The 27,109-nt window shown below is 43.5% G+C and overlaps 1 protein-coding gene across 2 annotated transcripts in view; it reads left to right on the forward strand.

Annotated features, from left to right (window-relative positions):
* Positions 1-27,109, forward strand: part of HORMAD1 (HORMA domain containing 1) — a 4,208,304-nt gene that overhangs the window by 4,112,569 nt on the left and 68,626 nt on the right. For both annotated transcript variants that reach the window (XM_044080054.1, XM_044080055.1), the window contains one exon: positions 17,719-17,814. In XM_044080054.1, coding sequence (XP_043935989.1) covers positions 17,719-17,814 — 96 coding nt within the window. The remainder of the gene's footprint in view (positions 1-17,718; positions 17,815-27,109) is intronic.

Below are 27,109 nucleotides of genomic sequence, written 5' to 3' on the forward strand. Positions count from 1 at the left end.
TTTCGCAAGTCAGAGCAGCTCTTTGTTTCCTTTGCGAAGCCTTTCTTCAGTAAGCCAGTGTCGAAGGTGACTCTAGCTAGATGGATTTCTCACTGCATTTTGCTCACATACAAGATATCTGGTCTGCCAGAGCCCTTAGGGGTTCATGCCCATTCTACCTGTTCTATGGCTACTTCTGCTGCGTTCTGGTCAAGAGTGCCCCTGGATGACATTTGTTCTGCGGCTACTTGGGCTTCCTCTCATACCTTTATCTCTCATTACAAATTGGATTTAATATCCAGAGGAAGGGCAACTTTTGGCTCTGCAGTGCTCCGGAATATCCTTCCTTGAGGACCTCCCAAGTTTTTGGTAGCTGGGGACTCTGTCCCACAGGTTGCTGATCAAATGAAGTTAACTACTTCAGATAAAGAAGTTATGTACTCACCATAACGTTCCATCTGAGTAGGTAACTTAATTTGTCAGCAACCAACCCGCTCCTTCCCCCTAACCTGGTTCTGTGGTTATCTGAATCCTAGAATGATCTCAGCTTTTGGTATTCATTAGGTTAGGATGTTTCAGGTTGTTGTTTTGTCTAGGTGACATTGTATAATTGGGAAAATGCGATCTGAGGACTGGAAGGAGGTAGCAGGGTATTGTGGGTAAGGGGGAGGAGCTTGGAGATCGGATAGCTTGGAAAGCTGCCGGCTCGGATCCAGGTCGGATCCGATACCCACAGGTTGCTGATCAAATGAAGTTAATCACTTCAGATCAATGGATGCAGATGGGCACTACCTACAAGAAGAGGTGCATAGATAATTATCTCGAACTGTGCACAAAAAAGAACAAACATCCTCACAAGTCTGATAATTAAATGAAGTTACCTACTCAGATGGAACATTATGGTGAGTACATAACTTCTTTTTTCTAACATTTCCCAAGTATCAAAATATAACCTAATGAGTGTATATGATTGTACAGATACTGTGTCTAGGGCCACTGCTATTACGTTAATATTGAAGAGATACGCCTGGGTATGTAATCAAAAGCTTTTTGGTGAAATGAAGTCTGACATTTTAAATTCGGCTTTATTTGACAAACCAAGCAAAACAGGAATGCAGGATAAAATTTATTCCGGTACCTCGGCCCCAACAGCCTTCAAAGGAATAACATACAAACTTCCAAATGCAGTATATATACTAATACTCTAAGTCATTTTGATAGGTATTTATTGTCATAGAGTTATTAGAAACAGTATGAATTGTGTATTGTCTCTTTAAATCTGGATGTTGTCTTAATTAATCATTTTCAATTATATGTAATTATGTCTAATTGGCAGTATTAGTATATATACTGCATTTGGAAGTTTGTATGTTATTCCTTTGAAGGCTGTTGGGGCCGAGGTACCGGAATAAATTTTATCCTGCATTCCTGTTTTGCTTGGTTTGTCAAATAACTTGTGCATTGCTGTTGGTCGTTATTTCTTTTGGTAAAGCTGGAATTTGCATTGGACTTGTGATGGCGAATATTGAAAATGAAGGAATTTTATTTGCCAGCTTGGCTAGAGAGAGGGATATTGAGCTGGCACAATTCGATCCTTGGACAACATTCGGTAATTATGGTCATGATAAGAAATTTGAAGATTTAAAAAGACTGAGAATAAGGGAGACATCATTATTCTATGATATTTGTTTGTTAGAAAAATATGTCGAACTGTCTATCACACCGAGAGGTTTAAGGATAGACAAATTACCTGCATACAAATTTGCTGAAGATGAGGCTGATTTTTTAACTGAGTGGCAAGCAGCGTCTCACCAATGTACTTTAACTTGGTTACAGATTTTAATTAAGCGTAACCGTAGGAGCCTTGGACTGCTCCAAACTAAAATAGCTGAGAGTGAAGCTATTTTATCAGCTTCAGAAACACATGCGCCGTCTTCCTCTTTTGTTTTGGCAATGAAAGATGTCAACCTAGCTGTTACAAAGGCCGAGGGTGATGTAATAGCTAGGAAAAAGAAGAAGCTGAATAGAGACATCACTGATTTCAAGAATAATAGTATTTATTCTTGGCAACGCCAGCGCCAACGTAAGAAAAGTGCTAATGGTGCGTCGAGGTAGATTGTCAGAGGGAGGTTCACGTAGTGGACGTGACTCCTCTGTATCGTCATCAGATACGGCAGGTGGAAGCAAGAAGAGCGTCTCCTTGAGCAGTGGATTTGGTGGATGAAAATGGTTTGGTAGCAGCAGAAGAAGAACAAGGAAGATGGAACTTTCGGCAGGGCGCGAAAAGTAAATTTCGACATAAGGGTCGAAACAAAAGGTACTGAGTCTGATGTTCAAGCGAATGCTTCAACACATGTTATTTGTTCGTTTACTGGTACTGGTATTGGGCGCACTGCTGATTGTTTGGCGAATGTAACAATTAGTGGTGCTTCTACTTTATATGGTGAGAGCGTTTTGTTTGATAACACTCAATATTTATCAGCCATTCCTATGAACAGTATTGTGATCCATGAAAACACTGAAGTCGGGTCCAGCATTTTGAACTTAAGTGATTTTGTTCTTAAGCCTGAAATGATTACGGTGCTAAATTTGGGCAGCAAGTTCGTTCCAACGAAAGTTCCTGCTCTTTGTGATATTCTCTTAGACATTAAACGTTTTTGCAGGAAATTGCATTTAAAAGTTTTTTTTGAGAAAAAAAGCATTTCAAATGATGTTAATGATGTGGTTATAACAACTGCTGAAAATAATTCTTTAGCATTTATTGATAATACAGTAAGTAATCTTTCTATTAGTACTAGTGATGTAGATGATTGGGAAGATTTGTCTATTCTTTTAGATCCATTGTTGGATATTTCTGTACATGAGGTTATGGGAGAAAATATCTTGAACAATTCCAGTCATGGAGACACTAGTTTATTGGAAAGAAATGATGGGGCGGGTTCAGTGGCTATTAACTCAGGAAGATTTTTTACAGGATATGGTAAATTTACTTTACCTGAGCTTCCTAGTCGCAGCAATTTTTATCCACCCAAAAATTCAGCAGTTTTGAGGACATTTGAGAATGTCCTATGCAAAAAGGTGGAAATGGAGTATGCCAATTTCATGAAGAAATATTTTTCATTCAATTTAAATAAATTGGAATGGAATGCTCTAAAGGAAATGAAAGAGGCTGCTAAAAAATATGCTTTTTGTATTGCAGACAAAGGGGGCAAATGGGTAATTTTGAATAAGTGCCATTACCTAAAAATGAGTTATGATTTACTATGCAATGATGAAGTATATGTTGAGCTGCCTAGCAATCCCATCATTGAATATAATGCTTTGTTGCTAGAGATTTTAGAGAGAGGTGAAAGACTTGGATTTTTGAATAGTAATGATGTGAAACGTCTTTTTGTGGCCAATCCTAGAGATCCCAATTTTTATACCATACCTAAAATACATAAGAATGTGTCGGATCCCCCAGGCCGACCCATTGTGTCTAGTTGTGGTGGTTATTTAGAATTTGTGGGGATTTTTTTGGATAGTGTGTTAAAGGAACATTTAAAATATGTTGTGTCCCATATTGTGAATACAAACCAATATTGTGAAATAATCAGAAATTTCGTATGGAATTCTGATTTTTATTGGGCTACAGTAGACGTCAAATCATTATACACTAACATTAGTAACAAATTGGGTTTGGAGGCCATAATGAAAATTTTAGGTGAAGGTCCACGCACATCGTTCATAATTTGTCTTTTAGAATTTGCTCTCAATCACAATTATTTCACATTTGACAATAATTTTTTTCTTCAGGTAGATGGCACTGCAATGGGAGCAAGTTTTGCTCCATCTTACGCTATTTTGTTCATGTCAATTTTTGAAAACAATTTTTTGTATTCCATGACATTCTTTAAAAATAATGTTATCTCTTATTTTAGATTTATAGACGACCTCATTTTTATTTGTAGAGGGGATGTCTTGGAGTTTGACAAGTTTATGTTAGATTTGCATAAAAATAAATTTGGTTTAGAATTTACATACAGTACTAACAAACAGAAAGTTCAGTTCTTAGATATTCTGCTTTATGTGGATAAACAGGGGCTTGTCCAATTTAAACCGTTTAGAAAAGAGGTAGCTGCTAATAATTTTCTTCATGCGTCAAGTGCACATCCTAGGCACCTAATTGAAGCACTCCCTTATGGGGAATTTAAAAGAATGTATGAACATACCTCTGAATCTAAACTTTTGAGTTTGGAATTTGATTTAGTCTGTGAAAGGCTATTAAACAGAGGCTATTTGGAAGCTTCGCTAAAGAAAAATCGAGCAAAGTTTGAGTATGATCAAAAACATCATATTATTAAGACATCCAATATTAACATTATTCAGAGGGATATAAATAAGGAAAATAGGATATTTTTTGTCACAAAATTTTCTTTATTTTCTGATATTTTTTCTTTCATTGTTAATTTCTTGTGGCCTCTAGTTTGTAGTAATGAAGATATTGGGCATCTCTTTCCAAAACATGTTTCTTTTTCATATGGCAGATATTGTAATTTAAAAGAAATATTGAAATTTAGACAGTTTGGGAATGATAAAAATATGTCATATTCGGAACAACAAGTTGGCATGTTTCAATGTGGCAAATGTAAAATATGTAGGAGGGTAAAGAACCTTTCAGGCAGTGCTATAAATGGGGTTAAATATTTTGCTGAACACAAATTTAATTGCTGCTCTTGTGGTGTAGTTTACATCATTGGTTGTGACTGTTTAGTACCAAAATATTATATAGGTCAGACTAAGCAACAACTCAAAAGTCGTATATTAGAACATATGGGGGATGTACGTAACGCTAGAATGAGCAGTCCTATATTTGAACATTTTCAGAATACACACAAAGGGTCTGCAGATTCATTATTTTTTAGTGCTTTAGCAAAACCTAATGCTTCTTTTGGAGGTAATTATTTAAAAAGTCTATTGAATTTGGAAAGTAGATTTATCTTAAAATATGGAACATTAAAACCTCGAGGGCTAAACTTAGAAGTTAATTTAAATGTTTAATTAATATTCTAAGTCATTTTGATAGGTATTTATTGTCATAGAGTTATTAGAAACAGTATGAATTGTGTATTGTCTCTTTAAATCTGGATGTTGTCTTAATTAATCATTTTCAATTATATGTAATTATGTCTAATTGGCAGTATTAGTATATATACTGCATTTGGAAGTTTCTATGTTATTCCTTTGAAGGCTGTTGGGGCCGAGGTACCGGAATAAATTTTATCCTGCATTCCTGTTTTGCTTGGTTTGTCAAATAACTTGTGCATTGCTGTTGGTCGTTATTAAATTCGGCTTTATATAAGGAGGTTTTGTTTGGCCCTTCTGCTAATCAGGTCCTCAAACAATTTGTTGAGACAAGGAAATGAATGCAGGGAGTTTTCAAGATTTTTCACGTCCTCCTTTACAAATATCCCAGATCCTCTTTTCTGTCTAAGAAGCAAAACGAGCAACCCTTACCTTTTAAAACCAGATAACCAAAAACAGATGGCAGGAGGGGAACAACATGAAACTGGGATCATTTCCAAAAAGGGGCTAGTCTAATACTTTAGAATGGCGATACCAGCATTCTTTCCCCAATCCCACCTGCCCCTATCTCTCAAAATCTGTCCCACAACTAGCTGTACACATTCCTCTTTGGCAACAGATTATTTCAGACTCTTAGGTTTTAAAACTGGTTCAGGAGGAATGCAGTTGGCACTAGATACAAGTACCTTCTTTCAGGGGAGTTCCACTCATCCATTCAAACCAGATTTTTTTCTTCAGGTTCTTCAACACTTACCTTAGGAGTTATAGAACTAATGTCAGTAAATCAAAGGGATAAAGGCTTCTAATCTACAATTTTTCTGGTTCCAAGGAAAGAGACTTCTTGGAGACCATGTCTGGATCTTTCCTTCCTAAATCTGTATGTGTAAGTTTCAAAATTCAAGATGCTGACCCTTCACATTTTGTTACTTCTCATTCCCTAAGGAAGGTATATGATAACATTGGACCTAAAAGGTGCATAGCATCACATTCCTACAGACAAATGTTTCACAAAATTTCTCAGATTTCGCACCTGGGTTGCATTACCAGTTTTTTGCATTATCCTTTGGATCATCTACAGTTCCAGTGATGTTTACAAACTGTCTAGCTGCAGTCTTAATGTATTGCAGACTGAATGTCATTCACATATTTCCATATTTAGATGGCTTACTCATCTTTGCAGACTCTTTTCCAGATGTCAAGGTCATTATAATGGCTTTCTTGTCTTCTGACCAATCTGGGATTCCACATAAATGTTCAGTAGTCTTCCTTGACTTGTCTTTCTGGGATGTCTTATATGCATCTTAGGAAAAGGCTTTTGTGACACAGGAGAAGGTGGATTTTCATTTGGAAACTTTACTAAGCTTCCCAAATCAGACTCAGACATCAGACAGAGAGTATCTCAGGATCCTGGGGTTCACAGCTTCTATAATTCTCAATTATTCTACTTGCCAGATTGCACATATGAAAGATTAAGTAGTTTCTAAAAACGTGGACTCAACATTTACATTCTCTGGAATTTTGGATTCCAGTTTTAGGCTTTGTTAAAAAAAGAACTTCAGGTGTTCCCTTTTCTCATCTACCTTCAAGCCAGTCTGTAACTACAGACACCTCAGATTTTGCTTAGGGGACAGTTTCTGTGGGGTAAAGGCACAAGGCCTGTGGAACTTCTTAGATTGACCAAAGCACTTCAGTGTCAAAGAGATGTAGGCTGTGTTCCCTGCCTTAAAATTTCTTAATTATGTATGGTCCCCTGGACTTTTCATGTGTTTACAGACAACACCATAGTGATGTGTTACATAAACAAGCAAGGAGGCACCAGATCATACTGTCTGTGCAGACTGGCTAAGATGGCTTGAGAGGTGACTCCTCAACACTTCTTAACCCTCCACGCATCTTACATTTACATTCCGCCAGGGCAAAATATAGTGGCAAACAAGCTGAGCAGAACCAGGACATACCCTCATGAAGGGAAATTAAATGAGGAGGGCTTTCAGGAATTGATCCAGTTGTGGAGAACACAAAGTAAATTTGTATGTTAGTTTTACAACAGACAACTGAACAAATTCTGCTCCAAGACTCCTTCCATACAAGCCTGGAAAACATAATCTTTTTCTTACCTGTGGTTGGAATGTTCCTGTATGCCTTTCCACACTTTCTACTAATATCCAGAGTAATTCTGAAGATTAAGAAGCACTCCCCAAAGATCATTGTGGAGACCCCCTTTTGGACCAAACAACATCAGTTCTCCCTTTTTATGGAACTGGCCAAGGGTAATTACTACAAGCTTTTTCACAGACTGGAGGGGAAATTTGATAAACCCCAATACAAATCAACTTCAACTGACTGCCTAGATGATTAACTTTTAATACATTTGACATATTTTGTGAGGCATGCAGCAGGCACAAAAAGGAGGCAGGAAAGCCTGCTACTAGAAAATTCTATGTTGGTAAATGGAAGAGATTTTTTAGTTGGTGTCTAGCCAATAAAAGGAGTCCATCACAGATTTTGTACCACTGTTGCTCAAATATTTGTATGAGTTACTTTCCTCTGGTCTCACTTAATCCTTTATAAAGGTTCATCTTACAGCCATTTCAGCATGCCTGTCCATGAATCCTACACTTTCCTCTTGTTTGTTGTAAAATCAGTTTCTGAAAGAAGCTTTACACCTGCGACCTTCTTGTAAACAGGTTATTCCTCCTTGTGATCTCAACCATGTGTGCTGGAGAAATTGACTATGTCACCTTTTGAAGCTGCCCATGAAGCTCATTTAAGGTTCTTGACTTGGAAAACTGTGCTTCTCATTGCTCCGACATCTGCAAGAAGAGTATCTGAGTTGCAAACTCTCATGGTGGGTGAACCCTACATGATTTTCTATAGGGATAGGTTATCTTTAAGAACAAACCCCTCATTTATGCCCACAGTGGCTTCAGAGTTTACTTTGAATCAAGCCATCTGTTTCCTAGTTTTCTACCCAGAACCTAAAACTCACGGAGAACAGATTTCTGCAAACTTTTGATGTGCATAGGGAGCTCAGGTATTTTCTTGACAGAAAAGCCGATCAGCTATGTATTTCTTATCAAGAGGTAAAATGGGCACCCTGTGTCTGAATGGACAGATGTTAAGTTGTCAATCTCGCCTTCATTCTTGCTTGATGGGTTCGGAGCCGATCCCTCGGCTCCGAGTCGGCACTTGCTTTAGCTCGAGAACTCCTTTTACCAGCTCGAGGCAGCCCCATATCCCATGATGCAAGGCAGGAAGTACCCAGATCTCGTTTGCCGCTTCGCTTGGGAGGTCTTCTCTTTACCAGCTCCTGGTAAGTAATTCACATTTGTGACTTTTAAGCCCCTTTTTAGTTAAAAACTACTTGTTTTGATAGTTTAACTTTAAATTTAACTTTTTCTGACAGAAATCCCTGTCTCTTTTAATTTTTTTAGTCAGTTAATTTCCTATCCCATCCCCCTGTTAGGGTGTGTGTGTTGGTAGTTTTTACTAAATACCTTTTTGGTATTAGTTTAATTTAATTGGACTGGTGTGTGTGTGTTTTGTTAAGCACCATGTCTAAAGAGAGGGTTTCAGGTTTTAAGAAGTGTGACTCGTGCTGTCAGAAGATGTCTCTGACAGACGGTCACACTTCTTGCCTGTACTGTTTAGGCCCTCTTCACCTGCAGGACTCCTGTGCTATTTGTCACTCCTTCAGCCAGAGAGTCCTGCAGGAGAGAATAAGTTGATTCTCAGGGTCTTCTTAAGCCGGAGGGCTCTCCGGCTAAGTCGGCCCACAAAATCAACTAAATCTGCCAAGACCCAGGCTTCTGTTTCTAAGCCTGTGGCCTCGGCTCCGACTCGTAGAGTCGAGATCGGCTCGGCTGGAGCGATTCTGGATCCACTAAGCTTTCGGCCGATGGCTATCGGTGCCGAATCTGCTTTGACCACTGTGGTGTCGGTTCCGACCGGCTCCGACACCCATGTGGCACGGCATCGGTGTCGGCTCGATCGGCTCCGACACCCATGTGGCACAGGCATCGGTGTCGGCTCGGCTCGGCTCCGAGACCGTTACTTTGGTGGGTGTATCGGCTCCGCTGGAGCCGATACATCAGCGTTCTGCGGCTCCGAAATCGGTGCCGACAGGATCAGTAATATCGGCTCCGATGACCCATTCCAGGAAGAGGTCGAGGTCTCCTTCCTTGGAGCCGATACTTGCGGCGCCGGCCTCGCCTCTTCTATCGGAGGGGAGCCATCGGAGCCGATCTTCAAGGTCATCCAGGTTGTCAGACCATGACCTAGAGAGAGTGGTCAGTAGATTGCTCAAGTCACAGGTACTGGCCCAAATGCTGCACAGTCCGTCTCAGCAGGCGACTGTTGGTCCACACCCCGTTACAGTTCCTCCTTCAACTCTACCCCAGAGCTTGGAGTTGGAGTCTTCGGGCATGGTTACTGCTACGGCTGGAGGACGGATACCCCCTTCTGTTCCTTCAGCCCCTACTCTTATCTCCTCTTCCTTAGAGGGATTCGGTGGTCGGGCTTCCATGGTCTCCTCCGAGGGGTGAGTGGCATCGGACCCTTGTCCGAACCCGCTCTTCCCCTTGGAGCCTCGGCCTTGGTGAGCTCGGCTCCGACATCTGCCTCGGACACTTCTCTTTCGGTGGCTCCTGGAGTTCCTAGCTCTTCGGAGCGGGGTCTCTCGGACCTGCCTGGGAGGGCAGCATTCGAGGTGATGAAGAGTGTACTGGCCACTGGTATCAGTCAGCAGTCTCTTCCCGTAGCTCCTCCCTCTATTGTACCTGTTGACATCTCTGCCACTTCTCTTGCTACAGGACCCAGAGATCCTCCGCCTCAGGTTTCCCCATTGGGAATTTCCCCCTCTTCCGAGGATTCTCCTGATGTTTCGGGAGATCCTCCTAGGAAGAGGACTTGTAAGAGGAAGCATGTAGACTCCCCTGAGTCTGTCACTTGGATACTGACTTTGATGAGTCAGAGGGATCCCCTATATTCCCCCCTGAGGATGTCTCCTTCTCAGACATCCTAGAACTTCTGAAACAGAGGGGAAACTGGCCCACCAACAATCCCTCTGAGGATGAGTCAGTATACCTAGAGGCGTTTGGATCTCGGCCCTCCACCTCCTGGGTGTCTCCGCCTTCGACCCCTTATGCAGGTTATAGCACGAAGGCGTGGACAGCTCCTGACTCTGTAGAGCCAGTCCCTAGGAGGCCTTCTAAATTTATAACTGCCCCTAGTGACAAACAATTCCTTACCAAGGGTGTCCCGCTGATGCCATGGTGGTGGCTGCGGCCACCAAAAGGAACTTGCTGATCCCTCCGTGCCCGTCCATCCTCCTAATAAGGATTCTAGAACCATGGATAGGTAGCAAGCGGATGTTTTCCTCAGCGACCTTTGCTATGCGTCGCTGAATTATCTTTGTCACTTCACCAGACTCCAGAGATATCCTGAAGGAGCTGGGAGAAGTAGTTCAGGATCCTACAGCTGCAGGGGCCCAAGAAAAGATTGCTTCGCAGCTAGGAACCCTCAATTCCATTGCTAACTCCTCCATGCGGCTAATATCTTATGCTGCTGATGGAGCGAGTAGAGCCGCAGGCACAGGTGTGGCTCTTAGACGCCAAGCCTGGATGCGGCTATGTGATTTTGCGGATCCCTTTAAGGCGTCCTTCACAAATTCTCCCTTTGATGGGTCAGCTTTGTTTGGCCCTCAAGTGAAGGAAACCCTGACCAGGTGTGAGCAGGACGGCAAGACTCTTTCTGCTGTTGGAGTCCGTTTTTCCACCCCTTCTAGGCCTTATCCCAAAGGACAGAAGGGTGGGAAGATGTGGTTCCGTAAATCCCAAGGAGTCACGCCGGATTCACGTGGTCAGTTTACCCCTAGAGGCAGAGGGGGTAACAACAACAGACGCCGCTCTAGAGGCAGAGGGGGTCCTAAGAACCAGGGCAACAGGGAGTCTCTTCCTGAGCAGTCCTTTCAGCATCCCTGAGGTGTTGCCCGGCTGTCCCTCCTTGGAGGCAGTCGGGGGAAGACTATCACTGTACCCAGAAGCCTGGCATTCCCTCACTCAAGACAGATGGGTACAGTCGATCATATCCAAGGGTTACATAATTCCTTTCGAGGAAAGTCCCTTTCCCTCAAGTTCCCTTCCAGATGTACCACCCGGTCTAAGGGACATTGCAGAGTTAGAAATCGCAAAACTACTGCAAAAAAGAGCCATTCAGCCAGTTACAATAGACCATTCAGAGCCCGGAATCTACTCAAGGTTCTTTTGGTCCCCAAAAGACGGGAGACTGGAGACCAATATTGGATCTCAGCAGACTCAACAAGTCTGTCAGGAAGACAAGATTCGAATGGTCACTCTTCAGTCAATTCTGCCCTTCTTACAGAAGGACAACTGGATGTGCTCAATAGATCTTCAGGATGCGTACTATCACATCAAAATTCACAGACGCTCCAGGAGATTTCTCCGCTTTCGGCTGGGGTCCAGTCATTTCCAGTTCAGAGCCCTGCCCTTTGGTCTCACTACAGCCCCAGAGTGTTCACCAAATGCATGGCAGTGGTCACGGCTCACCTGAGACGCCAAGGATTCCAGGTGTTTCCGTATCTCGACGACTGGCTCCTGTCAGCCACCACCAGGCATCAGCTTATACAAGCCAGGGATTACACACTAGACCTTTGTTCTCATTTGGGCATCTCAGTCAACTACGAAAAGTCATCCTTATCGCCCTGCCAGTCTATTACCTTCATAGGCGCAAACTTAAACACTGTTCGGATGTCAGCTACCCTTACAGAACAAAGAGTTTCAGACATTCAGACTCATGTCAGGATCATTCTGGCCAGCAAGAAAATACAGGCCAGAATGGTTCTAAAGGTATTAGGTCTCATGGCTGCGGCCATTACTCTTCTTCCCCTGGCTCGATTCTACATGCGCCTTCTTCAGTGGATGCTGTTCACACAGTGGTCATACCAGCAACTTCCAATGCGTCACCAGATTCTGGTGACACAGACATGCAAAGAGCATCTTGCTTGGTGGATCACATCGCCTCAGGTTCACCAAGGCAGGTGCTTTGTACCTCCGTCCCCGATAGCCACTGTCACCACGGATGCCTCCCTGATCGGGTGGGGTCATTATCAGGGCAGGATGGTGCATGGGAGGTGGCAACCGCTCGAGTACCATCTGCACATAAATGTCCTGGAGATGAGAGCAGTGCTTTTAACGTTGCAAGCCCTCAACGACTTTCTTCCCGTAGGGACAATTGCAGTCCACACAGACAACATGTCTGTAGTTTGGTATATCAACAAACAGGGCGGAACCAAGTCCTACCCCTTGTGTCGAAGCGCTCAGACTATGGCAATGGGCGATCTCCTCTCATCGGTTTCTGGTAGCAACGCATATCCTGGGAAAACCAACATTATAGCGGACAGATTGAGCAGAGCTATTCTCATGCCTCACGAGTGGTCTCTCAAGCAATCCATAGCGGAAGAGATTTTTCTGGAATGGGGTCGTCCATGTTGCGATCTTTTGCTACTCCCCAAAACAGCAAATGTCCAGACTTCTTCAGCCTCTTCCCTCTACCAGGCCATCCCCCCAGAGACGCTCTGACCCAGGATTGGCCCCAGGGACTTCTTTATGCCTTCCCTCCTTTTGCTCTGATCCCTCAGGTGATCCAGAAAGCTACCGTTTTGAGAGCCAAATTGATTCTCATTGCCCTTACTGGCCTCGACAAGTTTGGTTCCCGTTCCTCCATCATCACCTTTTGGTGCAGCCGTGGCATCTGGACCCAGTGCCAGATCTACTGATTCACCAATCCGGTCAGCTGCACCGGTCAATCCCTTCTCTCAACCTCACAGCATGGTTGCTCCACTTCCTTCCTTAGCCAGGCTTCCTTTGATCTCTAACCCAGTTAGAGATATCATAGTAGCTTCACTAAAATCCTCTACCAGGAGGATTTACACAAGCAAATGGAAACGTTTCTCTTATTGGGCTAAGGCCCAAAATATTGATCCTTTTACTGCCCCTGTTCAGGCAGTTCTGGACTTCTTAGCAGAGATTTTCCATGCAGGCTCCTCTTCTTCCACAGTCAGAGTTCATTTGGCTGCTATTTCTAATTTTCATGTCGGGATAGCAGATCATAATATCATGTCCCATAGGCTCTGCAGGGCCTTTTTGAAAGGAATTTTCCTACTAAAGCCTCCAATCAGGAATCCTCCTCCTCAGTGGGATTTAAATTTAGTGCTGACATCCTTGATTCTTCCCCCCTTCGAGCCAGCTGTTTCTTGTTCCCTGAAATATCTTTCTTGGAAAACTTTATTCCTAGTGGCTATTACATCTGCCAGGAGGGTGTCTGAACTTCATGCTCTTTCGGTTCGACCCCCCTATTTGATTTTTCACAAAGACAGAGTATCTTTGAGAACTAATCCATCCTTTTTACCTAAGGTCGCTTCGAAAAACAATCTGAATCAATCTATTGATCTCCCTGTATTTTTTCCTAACTATTCAGATAGAGCTGAACAAAAGCTACATTATCTTGACGTCCACCGTCAGCTTAGATATTATTTGGACAGAACAAAAAAATTTAGAAAATCTGATCAACTTTTTGTTTCCTATGGATAATAAAAAGGCCTTCCTGTTTCTAAAGTGACTTTGTCCAGATGGCTTTCTTCGGTCATCACTGAAATTTATACGATCAGGGGAAAACAGCTGTGCTCAAAACCTAAAGCACATTCAACTAGGAGTTTAGCTACTTCTACAGCTTTTCAAGCTAGACTGCCTTTAGACACTATTTGTGCAGCGCCACTTGGGCCACTCCTCACACTTTTGTTTCCCATTACAAATTGGACTTGGCCTCCAGGGACAGAGCCAGTTTTGGCTCTACAGTCCTCAAGAGTTTGTTCCATTGAGCCACCCAGGATAGAGGTGCTAGGGACGCGGTCCCATCAAGCAAGAATGAAGGCGAGATTGACAACTTAACATTAAGAAGTTATGTACCTACCATAACGTTCCATGTTAGTTGTCTTCTCTCGCCTTCTTTCTTGCGACCCTCCCTCCTTCCCCCTGGCCTGGACAGACCTTGTATAAGAAACTATAATGCTAAAGACCATTCAGACCTGGTCCTTTTTCCATTTGTAAGTTTCTTTTTCCTTTGGGAAGTATTGTTTATGCTTGGTGTTATTGCCCTTTTGTCAACAAACGAGATCTGGGTACTTCCTGCCTTGCATCATGGGATATGGGGCTGCCTCGAGCTGGTAAAAGGAGTTCTCGAGCTAAAGCAAGTGCCGAGTCGGAGCCGAGGGATCGGCTCCGAACCCATCAAGCAAGAAAGAAGGCGAGAGAAGACAACTAACATGGAACGTTATGGTAGGTACATAACTTCTTATTTCCAGGTAGTTGTCCTCAGCTAATCTTTTTTGTTATTCCCATCATAGTAAATTCATTCCATGCAATATCAAGGTACATTCCACTAAAGCCTTGCCTTCTTCAATGGCATACTGAAAAGGGGTGGACTCAGAAGCATTCTAGACGTAACTACATGGTCCTTTGTGCATGCTTTTGCAAAGCATTACAAACTGGATTTCTTTTCAAGGTCGGGATCAGATTATGCATGGAGCATTCCCTGGTGCTCCTGGATCCATTTCCAACCTCCTCCCAGGATGGATAGGCTTTGATAATTACTGCATATAGCCTAGGGGCTACTGCAGCAATGGGAATGATGAACAGAGTACAGTTGGGTCAATTGCACGTACCCATAACAGTAAATGTTTGAATTCTTCACTGCTGAAATAGCCACACCCACCCTCTATCTCCCCTACTCTAATATATAATTGTAAATGGAAATAAAGAAGGGTTGTGTTTGTTTCTACTTTTTGTTTTATTTTTACTATTAGTTGGTTATTTCAGGATTGCTAGGCTCTTCTCTCATTGCATGGTCAAGAAAGTTGCTTCACTCTGCTAATTTCCCTCCTGCAGTGGAAAAGAGTCAAAGTGAAGGAATGCAGGGAGCCAGAGCTTTTTGAAACTGCCGTCTGTTGTTTCCTAGGCTGGATACAACCCATATAGTCTAAGGGCTACTGCAAACTGCAACAGTGAGGAATTCAAACATTTACTGCAACAGGTAAGTGCAACTTCCACAACTGTACTTTGCAAACTGAATGTCATTCCTGATTTTAGACAACCTGTGTATCTTTGCAGAGTCTTTTCCCAGATATCAAAAGTCCTTAACATAGGTTTCATTTCTTCTTTCCAATCTGGGATTCCAGATAAATGTATGAAAACCCTTGACTCTATCACACAGGGTTGTCTTTCAGGGCTGCCTTATAGACGTTTTTCGGCGAAAGGCTTTTCTTACAAAAAAGGTAGATTTTTATCTGGAGACTTTCCTGAGCTTTTCAGTCAGTCTCAGACTTCTCCAAGAGAATATTTCATGATTCTAGGTTCATGACCTCCATAATTCTCATGATACCCCTTGCCATGTGACTTATGAGAAAAATTCATTCAGGAGTTGAACCAGTTATGGGGAACACCTGAAATAAATCTGTTTGCCTCCTTTAAAAACACAACTAAAGAAGTTTTGTTCCAGGGCTCTTTGCCTGCAAGCCTGAAAAACAGATGTATTTTCATTCTTATGATCGGGGAATGTTCCGTTTTGCATTTCCACCCTTTCCACTGATAGCCAGGGTGATTCAGAAGGACTCTAAAAAAAATTACTGTGGTGACTTCATTTTGGGCCAGGCAACATTTGTTTTCCCTTCTTATTGAATTGGCTAAGAGCCATTGCCACAAGCTTCCTTAAAGGCTGGACCTACTCACACAAGACAGAATGAGTTTGATACACCCCAGTCTCAAACAACTTCAACTAATTGCCTGGATGATTCAGTTTTTATACCTTTTCATGAGAATGTGCAGCAGGTACTAATGGAGGCAAGAAAACCTGCTACTAAGAAATCTTATATTGGCAAATGGAAAAGATTTTCCGTTTGTTGCCTAGCCAATAACCAGAACCTCTGTCAATGTTTATGTGCCACTGGTTCTTAAATATTTCAGGGAGTTACTTTCCCCTGGTCTGTTTTGCTACTCTTTCATGGTACACCTTGTTGCCATTTCAGCATGTCTTCCCATGGATCCCCTTTTCTGTTTTTGGTAAAACAGTTTCTTAAGGGGATTTTACATATTAGGCCTCCTAGAAATCAAATTGTTCTTTCTTCCGGTCTTAACTTTGTGCTGGAAAAGTTAACTATGTATCCCTTTGAACCAGCTCATCAGGCTAATTTAAGGTTCGTTGCTTAAAAACTCTTCATATTGTTCTAACATCTGCAAGAAGAGTATCTTAAGTTGCAAGCTCTCGTGGTAGATGAATCCTTTTTGGTCTTCCATAGGGATATGATCTCATTGCAAATCCCTTATGAATGCCCAAAATTGTTTCAGAGTTTACTTTGAATCAGGCATTCAATCTCTGTGTCCTATCCAGACGCTCAGAACCAAGGAGAAAGGATTTTACATAATCTGCACATCTGTAGGCAGCTCAGGTAATATATTGCCAGAACAAAGTTTTTTAGAAAAACAGATCAGTGGGACTAAGACATGTTAACCCATGTTAAAACAGACTATTTCAGGGTGGTTGTCCTTATTTATTGCCTTTTGTTATATCCACCATGGTAAATCAGTTCCAGGCACTATAATGCAGATTCTTCTAGATCCTTGGCATCTATGGTGGTATATTGGAAAGGGGTATACTCTAGAAACATTCTTGAAGTAACAACTTGGTTCTCTGTGCATACTTTTATGAAGCATTACAAACTGGATTCCTTTTCCAGGTCCAGGATGGGCTTTTTGTTGAACATTCTTCAGAGGCTCCTGGATACTTATCTTCCTCCCAGGTTGGATATGCTTTGCTAATCAACCCATATAGAGAAAAAAGGCTACTGCAGCAGTGAGAATGCTGAACATAGTACAGCTGTGTAAGTTGCACTTAATATAACAGTAGATATTGAATTCCTCACTGCAATAGACACACCAACCTACTCACCACCCCTACTTCTGTATATAGATGTTGCAGTGTAAAATAGTTTATTTACTGTTCATGTCTTTTAGAGATTCAGGATGAGTAAGCTCTTCTCTCTGTATGGTCAAGAAAGTCCTGAAATCTTCTCACTCTGCTGATTTTCCTCCTCTGGGCTGTTCAATCAGCAGTCACAATGAAGGTGTTGGAGGGAGCCAGAACTTTCTGGAGCTGGCCAGTTGTATCCTAGGAAGGATAGAACCCATATAGCCAAAAGGCTACTGCAGCAGTGAGGAATTCGAACATCAGCTGTTATGGTAAGTACAACTTACAGAACTGTACTTTCTTTTACAAGTTTCTGGACCTAGTAGCTGCAGAGACATCTACAGGAATCTGAATTCCCAAAAGGGTGGGGTTAAAGTACCACCCAGCAGGAGTTGTTATTGTAATCTAGCATTTCTGTTCCTCTTCCTTGGTTATGTCTTATCATTGGAATTTGCAGCTTCATTGTTGGTGGGGTGAATATGTATTAAAGGTATTAACCAGACATAAATGAATAGTCCATTGTCTGTACTAGAAGTTGTAGTTGGTAGACAGAAAATTACTGTATGTACACATACATACATAACAACATTATTTATTTTTAAATCATACCTGATGCTTTCTTTTTATGATTCTGTGAAGACCAAAAGAAATCAGTACAAGAAAGCCAAGAAAGAGCATCTAATTGATTCTTCAGCATCAGTGAAGAAAAGGAGCTGCTTAGATCAAGAAAATCATGTGAGTATAGAAATCAGGAAACGGTTAGTTGATTGTGAGGGATATGAGGCTGCAATATGGAGTATTCATTATCATACAGACAAAACAAGTAATCTGCTTTATTTTCATATTTGTTGACAGGGTTAATGGACTAATCTGTAAAGAACCAATGTTAAGTTGTCTATCTCGCCTTCATTCTTGCTGGATGGGTTCGGAGCCGACCTCGGCTCCGACTCGGCCACTCTAAAAGCTCGAGAGTTGGTTCCACCGGCTCGAGGCTCCCCTTATATCCCACAATGCTAGGCGAGAGTTACCCCAGATCTCGTTTGCCGCTACAGCTTCGAGGTTGGTTGCTTCTACCGGTTCCTGGTGAGTGTTAGCTTTTTCTTCAAAAAGTTACTCTTTTTTTCCCCTTTTAACTTTAATTCTTCCTAAATTAGTGTAGAACATAGATCCTTATCCCCGACCCTAATTTTTCCTTTTTTCTTACTAAAAGAACCGTTGGTTCTTCCCTTGGGCCTTGGCCTTCCCTTCCCTAGGAGTGTTTGTGTAGCTTACTTTAATTTTTGTACTTAATTATTAGTATTTTTACTAAAATTGTTATTGGTTTTAGTATTACTATTTTTTACTGACGGGGTATAGTTGTGTGTTGGGGTGTGTGTTGGTGTACACCTGTCAGTTAGGGAAATGTCAAAGAAGCAAAGGTCTCTGATTCAAGAAGTGTGATGCGTGCTGTCAGAAAATGTCTCTGACAGACGCTCACACTTCTTGTGTCTATTGTCTGGGGCCTTTGCACCTGCAGGACTCCTGTGCTGTGTGCCATGGCTTCAGCCCCAGGGTCCTGCAGGAGAGAAAAATAAATTGATTCTGAGAGGCTTGTTGAAGCCAGAGGATTCCCTGTCAGTTTCAACAGGAAGCCCTCTAAGGCATCGAGGTCTTCGGCTCCGGCTCCTGAGCCGAGACCTCAGGTTGTTCAACCTTTGCCTTTATCGGCTCCGGCTGGAGCCGATAAGACTCAGTCCACAGTTTCTGTGGCTTCCTCGCCCGGCGGAGCCGAGGTTATCGAGGTACCCGTGTCGGCTCCGACAAGATCTTGAGCCGACAACCAGAAAGAGGTCTAGGTCACCTTCTCTTGGCTCCGTTCATTCGGCTCCAGGATCTCCCCTGCTGTCTGAACGGAGCCAAAGGTCTCATTCCTCTAGGTCATCGAGGCTTTCCGATCATGACCTTCAGAGGGTGGTGAGTCGACTACTTAAGTCCGAGGCACTAGCCCAGATGCTTCAGAGCCCGACTCATCAGTCGGTGCCGCCCCGTCCATCAACTCTTTCCTCCTTCGACTCTCTTGAGTTCGGAGCCGGGTCGTGTCGGAACCGAGACTGTGGTCACTTCGGAGCCGAGACAATTGTCTTCGCCCGCTGCGGCTCCGTTTCTTCCTTGGAGGAATCTCGGCCGGACCTCCTCGTCGGCTCGAGGGGTGAGTGGCATCGGACCCTTGTCCGACCCCCCTCTCCCTCTCGGTGCTTCGGCGCTGGTGAGTTCGGCTCCGACATCGACCTCGGAGCCATCACTGTCGGTGCCGAGGGGGGTCCTTAGCTCCTCGGAGCGGGAACCTCTGGCTCTGCCTGACAGGGGTGCATTCGAGGTCATGCGGAGTGTGTTAGAGCCTGGCTCTACTCCACAGTCGGCTCCGTCAGCCCCTCCTTCTATGCTGCCTCAGGGTAAGTCGACTCACTCCCTCATCCCGGACCGCAGAGAGCCAGCTCCTCAGGAGCCCCTTTGGGGATTTCATCCTCTTCCGAGGCCTCTCCTGGTTTGGCAGAAGAGCCTCCTCGGAAGAGGAAGTGCAAGAGGAAGCACATTGACTCACCTGAGTCTATCACGCCGACACAGATCTGGATGATTCTGAGGGTTCCCCGCTCCCCTTCTGGAGATGTCTCATTTGCAGACATTCTGGAGATCCTGGAACAGTGGGGATGTTGGCCAGCCCTCAACCCTTCGGAGGACGAATCTGTGTATCTTGAGGCGTTTGGCTCTCGTCCTTCCACCTCCTGGGTGTCCCCCCCCCCTCCCCCCCCTCATGCAGGTGGTTGCTAAGAAGGCATGGACGGCTCCTGATTCAGTGGACCCCACTCCCAGGAGACCCTCCAAATTCATCACAGCTCCATCAGACAAGCAATTTTTATCAAAAGGAGTTTCTGTGGATGCTATGGTGGTAGCTGCCGCCACAAAGAAGGAACTGGCTGATCCTTCAGTGCCTGTCCATCCACCTAACAAGGAATCTAGGTCCATGGATAGGTGCGGAAGCGGATGTTCTCCTCAGCGACATTTACCATGCGTCGCTGAATTACCTGTGCCATTTCACTCGTCTTCAAAGAGACTTGATCAAGGAAGCGAGTGAAATGTCAAGGACCCTACAGCTGCGGGTTTCCAAGAGAAAATGAACACGCAGCTGGCTACCCTAATTCCATATCCAACTCCTCCATGCCCTCTCTTAGGCGGCCGATGGAGCGAGCAGAGCCGCAGGGACAGGGGTAGCCTTACGTAGGCACGCCTGGATGCGGCTATGCAACTTTGGAACCTTTCAAGACGTCTTTCACGAACTCCCCTTTGATGGATCATCTCTCTTTGATCCTCAAGTGAAAGAAACCCTGACTAGGTGCGAGACTGATGGCAAGACCCTTTCTGCCGTCGGAGTCCGTTTGTCGACTCCTTCTAGGCCTTACCCCAAAGCCCAGAAGGGTGGGAAGATGTGGTTCCGTAAACAATCTCAAGGGACTTCGCCTGACGACAGAGTCGTTTCCTACCAAAGGCAGAGCTGGGAATAACAATGCTAGACGTCGCCCTAGGGGCAGGGGGGGTCCGCAGAACCAAGGCAATCGGGAAGCCTTTCCTGACAAGCCTTTTCAGCATCCCTGAGGTGTTGCCCGACTGCCCATCTTCGGAGGCAGTCGGGGGGAGATTGTCACTGTACCCAGAAGCCTGGCTATCCCTGACTCAAGACAAATGGGTACAGGCCCTCATTTCGAAGGCTATTCTATCCCTTTCTTCGATTTGCAAATCAGTGAAAAAAAACCCTTCCAGATTTACCACGTGCTCAAAGGGATATAGCAGCTTTGGAAATTTCAAAACTGCTAACAAAAGAGCAATTCAGTTAGTGCCAGCAGACCAACAAGGATCCGAATCTACTCAAGGTTTTTTTAGTTCCAAAGAAAACAGGGGACTGGAGACCGATTTTGGATCTCAGTGTCTTGAACAAATCAGTCAAGAAAACAAGATTTCGGATGGTCACACTGCAATCCATTCTTCCCCTTCTGGGCAAAGGAAACTGGATGTGCTCTATAGACCTTCGGGATGCGTACTATCACATAAAAATGAACAGACGCTCCAGAAGATTCCTCCGCTTCAGGCTGGGAACCAGTCATTTTCAGTTCAGGGCCCTGCCCTTTGGTCTCACCACTGCCCCCCAGGTGTTTACCAAATGCATGGCAGTGGTAGCTTCTCACCTGAGACGACAAGGATTCCAGGTGTTTCCATATTTGGACGACTGGCTTCTCACAGCTCCCACCAAGCATCTCCTTCTGATGGCCAGAGATTATACTTTTCGCGTTTGTCAAAAACTGGGTATTTCAATAAATTGCGAAAAGTCTGTTTTGTCGCCTTGTCGTACTATTACCTATATAGGCGCAAATTTAGATACTATAAACATGTCTGCAACGCTAACGAACCAAAGGATATCAGACATTCACAAATTGGTGTCACTTCTTCTCAACAACAACAGAGCCAAAGCCAGGTTAGTTCTAAAGGTGTTGGGAATCATGGCAGCGCCATACCTCTCCTCCCATTGGCCAGATACCACATGCGGATCCTTCAGTGGATGCTTTTTCTCAATGGTCATACCAGGAACTTCCAATGTCTCACACCATTATGATCACGCAGGCGTGCAAAAGCATCTCATGTGGTGGATGTCTTCCCCCCAGCTCCTGTCGGGAAGACCATTTGTTCCACCTCCTCCGGTTGCTACTCTGACAATGGATGCCTCCCTGATCGGGTGGGGGGGGCATTATCAGGGCAGGACAGTCCAGGGCACATGGCAACCAAACGAATGCCACTTGCACATAAATGTTCTGGAGATGAGAGCAGTGCTTTTAGCGTTGCAAGCCCTTCAAGACTCTCTTCCCTTGGGAACGATTGCAATCCAGACAGACAATATGTCTGTAGTGTGGTACATCAACAAACAAGGCGGAACCAGATCATACCCCTGTGTCGAGAAGCACTCAGACTGTGGCAATGGGCGATTTCTTCTCAGCGTTTCTGATAGAAACGCACATCCCGGAAGTCCAATCACATTGCGGACAAGTTGAGCAGAGCTATACTCATGCCTCACGAGTGGTCTCTGAAAGACTCTGTAGTGAGAGAGATATTTCTCAAGTGGGGTCAGCCTTGCTGCGATCTTTTTGCTACTCCCCAAAACAGCAAGTGCAGAGAATACTTCACTCTATTCCCTTTACCAGGCCAACCCAGCAGGGACGCTCTAGTCCAAGTATGGCCCCGGGGACTTCTGTATGCATTTCCTCCTTTCCCTCTGATCTCTCAAGTAATACAGAAAGCTGTCGCTCAGAAGGCCTCATTGATCCTCATTGCTCCTTACTGGCCTCGACAAGTGTGGTTCCCCTTTCTACATCGTTTTCTCTTGGAGCGACCGTGGAGTCTGGACCTAGTTCCAGATCTTTTGATCCACCAATCGGGTCAGTTTCATCGCTCCCCTCTCTGAACCTCACTGCTTGGTTCCTCCACTTCCAACCGTAGCCAGGCTTCCTCAATTATCTCACTCGGTTAGAGATATATTGATAGCTTCCCATAAATCTTCCACTGAAAGATTTATTTGAGTAAGTGGAAACGCTTCTCATACTGGGCACGAGGAAAGGACATAGATCCTTTCACCGCTTCCATCCAACTAGTCCTTGATTTTCTAGCTGAACTCTTCCATGCAGGTTCATCTCCATCTACTCTTAAGGTTCAATTGGCAGCTATTTCTAATTTTCATGTGGGCATTTCTGAATCTGCCCTAATGTCCCACAAACTTTGCAAAGCCTTTTTGAAAGGAGTTTTTCTTCTCAGACCTCCTATAAGAAATCCTCCTTCTCCTTGGGACCTAAATTTAGTTCTTGCTTCTTTGATTCTTTCCCCTTTCGAACCTGCAGCTTCTTGTTCCTTGAAATTATTATCATGGAAAACTCTCTTTCTGGTGGCTATCACATCAGCTAGAAGAATTTCAGAACTTCAAGCACTCAGTTGTCGTTCTCCTTATCTCTTGTTCCATAAGGACAGAGTTTCCTTACGAACTAACCCGTCCTTTTTGCCCAAGGTGGTTTCAACATCAAATCTAAACCAATGCATTGACCTCCCTGTCTTTTTCCCAGAGTATTCAAATAGGTCTGAACAAAAATTACACTGCCTGGATGTTCATCGTCAATTAAGGTACTACTTGGACAGGACGAAACAATTCAGAAAATCTGATCAGCTGTTTGTCTCCTATGCGGAAAGCAGAAAGGGACTTCCAGTTTCAAAGGTATCATTATCCAGATGGCTAACATCTCTGATTACCCTTGTTTATGAGATTAGACACCAAAACTGCCTAATAAACCTAAAGCCCATTCCACCAGAGCTTTGGCTACTTCTCTAGCCTTCCAAGACAGACTGCCTATTGACACCATTTGTGCAGCGGCTACTTGGGCTACTCCTCACACTTTTATTTCCCATTATAAGTTGGATTTAGCTTCTAGGCATAGAGCTAATTTTGGTTCCACTGTTCTCAGGAGTCTGTTCCGTTAGGCCACCCGGGACAAGGTGCTAGGGACGCGGGTCCCATCCAGCAAGAATGAAGGCGAGATAGACAACTTAACATATAGAAGTTATGTTCTTACCATAACGCTCCATGTTAGTTGTCTTCTTCGCCTTCTTCTTGGCCCACCCTCCTTCCCTGGCCTGGACAGACCTAGAGGAGTTGTGATCGTGACCTCTCTTTCTACCACCTCTTTCTTAGTCATATGCTATTTTGCATATTTCTTGTTTCAGGATGTAGGTCACCCTTTCTTCCTGCTGTTAGAGGTGGATTCTATTTACAGTTATACTGTTATTGATATAAGCTGGGTTAGCTTACAAACGAGATCTGAGGTAACTCTCGCCTAGCATTGTGGGATATAAGGGGAGCCTCGAGCCGGTGGAACCAACTCTCGAGCTTTTAGAGTGGCCGAGTCGGAGCCGAGGTCGGCTCCGAACCCATCCAGCAAGAAGAAGGCGAGAAGAAGACAACTAACATGGAACGTTATGGTAAGAACATAACTTCTATTTTTCTACCAGTACCCAGGGGAAAATGAAGTGTACTTAGAGTAAGGTTACATACAGAATGGAGTGCCTGTGTACCAAATTGCAAGTATATCAAGAATATGAAAAGTTTAAATATATTTTCTAACGCATCAGAGGCAATCCAAGATTAACAGTCTAACAGATTAAGAGGAAAAGACAAAAGCAATAGGGAGGGACTATTAATAACTATAAGCTTATGTATGGCAAGGGTTAGGGTAACAGAAATAGCAATAGTTCTGCCTCAGAGAGTCAAAAGTATATAAATTTAGGAAAATTAAATGTGCTGTTTAGGTTAGCAGGAAGAGAGATCACCGTGATGTTATCCAGTAATTAATTACTGCAAACTTTAAGGTATCACTGTTGCAACAGTGTAAGCTATTTTTGTATTTGCCAAGCATATGGCAAACCCAGCCAGCTTTTCAAAGCTCTAACTGCTAGAAGCTTAAGTAGGGCACCATATAAAAGATAATTGACGCACAAGAAGTTTCAGAGCTTCCTTGCTGCAGAACTGTCCTCCTGCAGGCTTTGTGAATCTGACAGTCACTAACAATCCTTCAAGGCTGGCCAGATAAGTCCTCTGCTGAGGAAGACCTTCCACTACTCTATCTTTTTGAAGATATGTACTATTTTCTTTTCTTGTGTAAACTTAACACTCTTTCACATAAGTCATTTCCAACATTTTTCTAGAAATGTTTTGAGAGGAGTTTTTTTTAGAACTATGTGGTTACATGATGATGACAGTGCTGCATATGCAGAGTTAGATCAAACTGCCAAAGATTTTATCAACAGGGGCTGTTCTGAGGCTGAGATACTTGAAACTGCAGACTGTCTGCTCTTTAATGAGCCGTACTACTCGCCCTTATTTTGCTGATCATAATGAGACAGTTTAACATCCTTATAATGAACATTACTCCTGGTTGTCTCTTACTTTCTCAAGCAATATTAGCAATGTATGCAAAGTTGTTAGAAGATACTGGCCAATACTTATAGCCGATGATTGTAGTAGGATCTACCCCAAGATTTTGTTGTAAGAATAATTATTCCTTAAAATGGCACTTGTGTTAAAAGAATACTACTTAAAGCCCATGTATTGACTGAAAGACATGGGACATTTTCTTGCCATACATGCTCAGCCTGCAAATTTATTTTTAGCATTACTTGTATTCATGTTAAATCTATTGATATGAAAATTGATCTTAGGTTTTATGCAGATTATAACACAAGGAATGTGATTTATTATGCTTGTTTTGCTTGCGAATGCTATTAAAAGGATAGGGTTTTAGAACATGTCGGAGATATTAAGGAAGTGTAAATTGACTAACACTTTAGCCAAGCATGTATCTGATTATGATGCAAACCATATTTTTTTAAGTTTGATGTCCTTGAAGTGGTGAAGTTAAATGTCAGGATCGGTGATGTTAAGAATATTATGGAAAGTGCTGAAGTGAAGTGGATCATTACACTTAATGCAGATAAGTACCCAGGTTTAAATGGGTGTGTGTTACTTAAGCCTAGGTCATTGATGGCCCATGGTTTTATGAATGATTTATCACGTATTTTGAAGCTGTAATGTGATTGGATCTTTTAAAGTTTTAAGTCTTACTATTTATTTGTTTTTAGGTTCATAGGTTCATACTAGGCTATCTGCCCAAGGGCATTTATAAGCCTAGCCCATAGTTATGTGGCTTTCGCCACCCCTTTAGTTTGAATAAAACTATGCCTATTATTTTGCTGTGCCTCTGTCAAGCAGTGACACTGAAGTAATCCCTGGGGTATATCTGCGATCTCCCATCCATTGGTCAAGATTCCTCTTGAACAAGGCCAGCGAGGTGCTCTGCCTCACATGTACCGGGATTTTGTTCCACAGCATAGGAAGTCTCTGGGTGATGAATTTGTCCCTCCAGCACGTTCTATTAATAACCGTGTCAAGGTTTAAGTCTCCGCCTTGTGGTTCTGAGGGATCTAGATTTTTTGAGGTGAAGCATATTCATCAAATCTGGGTTTGACATGGCCTTATATGTCAGGCACAGGTCACCCCTGAGCAAGCGGTATGAGACTGAATAGAGCTGGAGTTCTTTCAGTCGGGCAGCATAAGACATATTTTTGAGACCCTTTATCCTTTTGGTGAGGAACTTTTGGGGCCTTTCCAGCTGCTGCAGGTGTCGGGTCAGATACATTCCGAATGGGGCATTGTACTCAATCATAGGTCTAATGAGTGATGAGTACAGGGGGGACGATGACCTCCCTTGATCTAGATGTGAATCCCTTCATGATCAGGTGGGCAATGTAGAAGGTTTTCCTAACTACTTTAGCAACATGAGTGTCAAATGAAAGGCTACTGTCAACCTGGGTCCCCAGATCCCTGATGACTTCTTCTGTGCTCAGTGGATTGCCATCTATATGGTAGCTAGGGGTAATCTTGTTTTTCCCGAAGGGTATGACTATGCATTTCTTGGCGTTTAACTTTAGGCCATGGCTCTGGCACCAGTTATCCGTTTCTGTGAGGCCCTTCTGAAGGATATCTGTGTCAGATGTGTTTGCGACTATGGCGCCCAGTTTGCAGTCATCTGCAAACTTTGTCAGCCATAACCCTCCTGTGTTTGCTTGTACTTCAGAAAAGTAGATGCCGAACAAGAGTGGACCCAGGACTGAGCCCTGTGGGACACCACTTGTGACAGGCTTTGAGTCTGACATGGCTCCAGCAACTCTGACCCTGTGGGTTCTGTCACTTAGCCAGTTTGCAACCCATCTTGTGATGTATGGGTTTACATTCAAGCTGATGAGTTTTTTGATGATACCTGAGTGGGGTATTGTGTCGAAAGCCTATGCCAGGTCGAGGTAGACTGTATGGACTGCCTTTCCCTCATCAATGGCCTTGGTGACTGTCTCGAAAAAGTCAACCAAGTTTAAAAGGCATGATCTGCCTTTGACAAAGCCAAACTGGGTTGGA

The sequence above is a fragment of the Protopterus annectens genome, chromosome 8.part0, assembly GCF_019279795.1.
Source record: "Protopterus annectens isolate FY-2018-M chromosome 8.part0, PAN1.0, whole genome shotgun sequence".
Classification (NCBI taxonomy): domain Eukaryota; kingdom Metazoa; phylum Chordata; order Ceratodontiformes; family Protopteridae; genus Protopterus; species Protopterus annectens.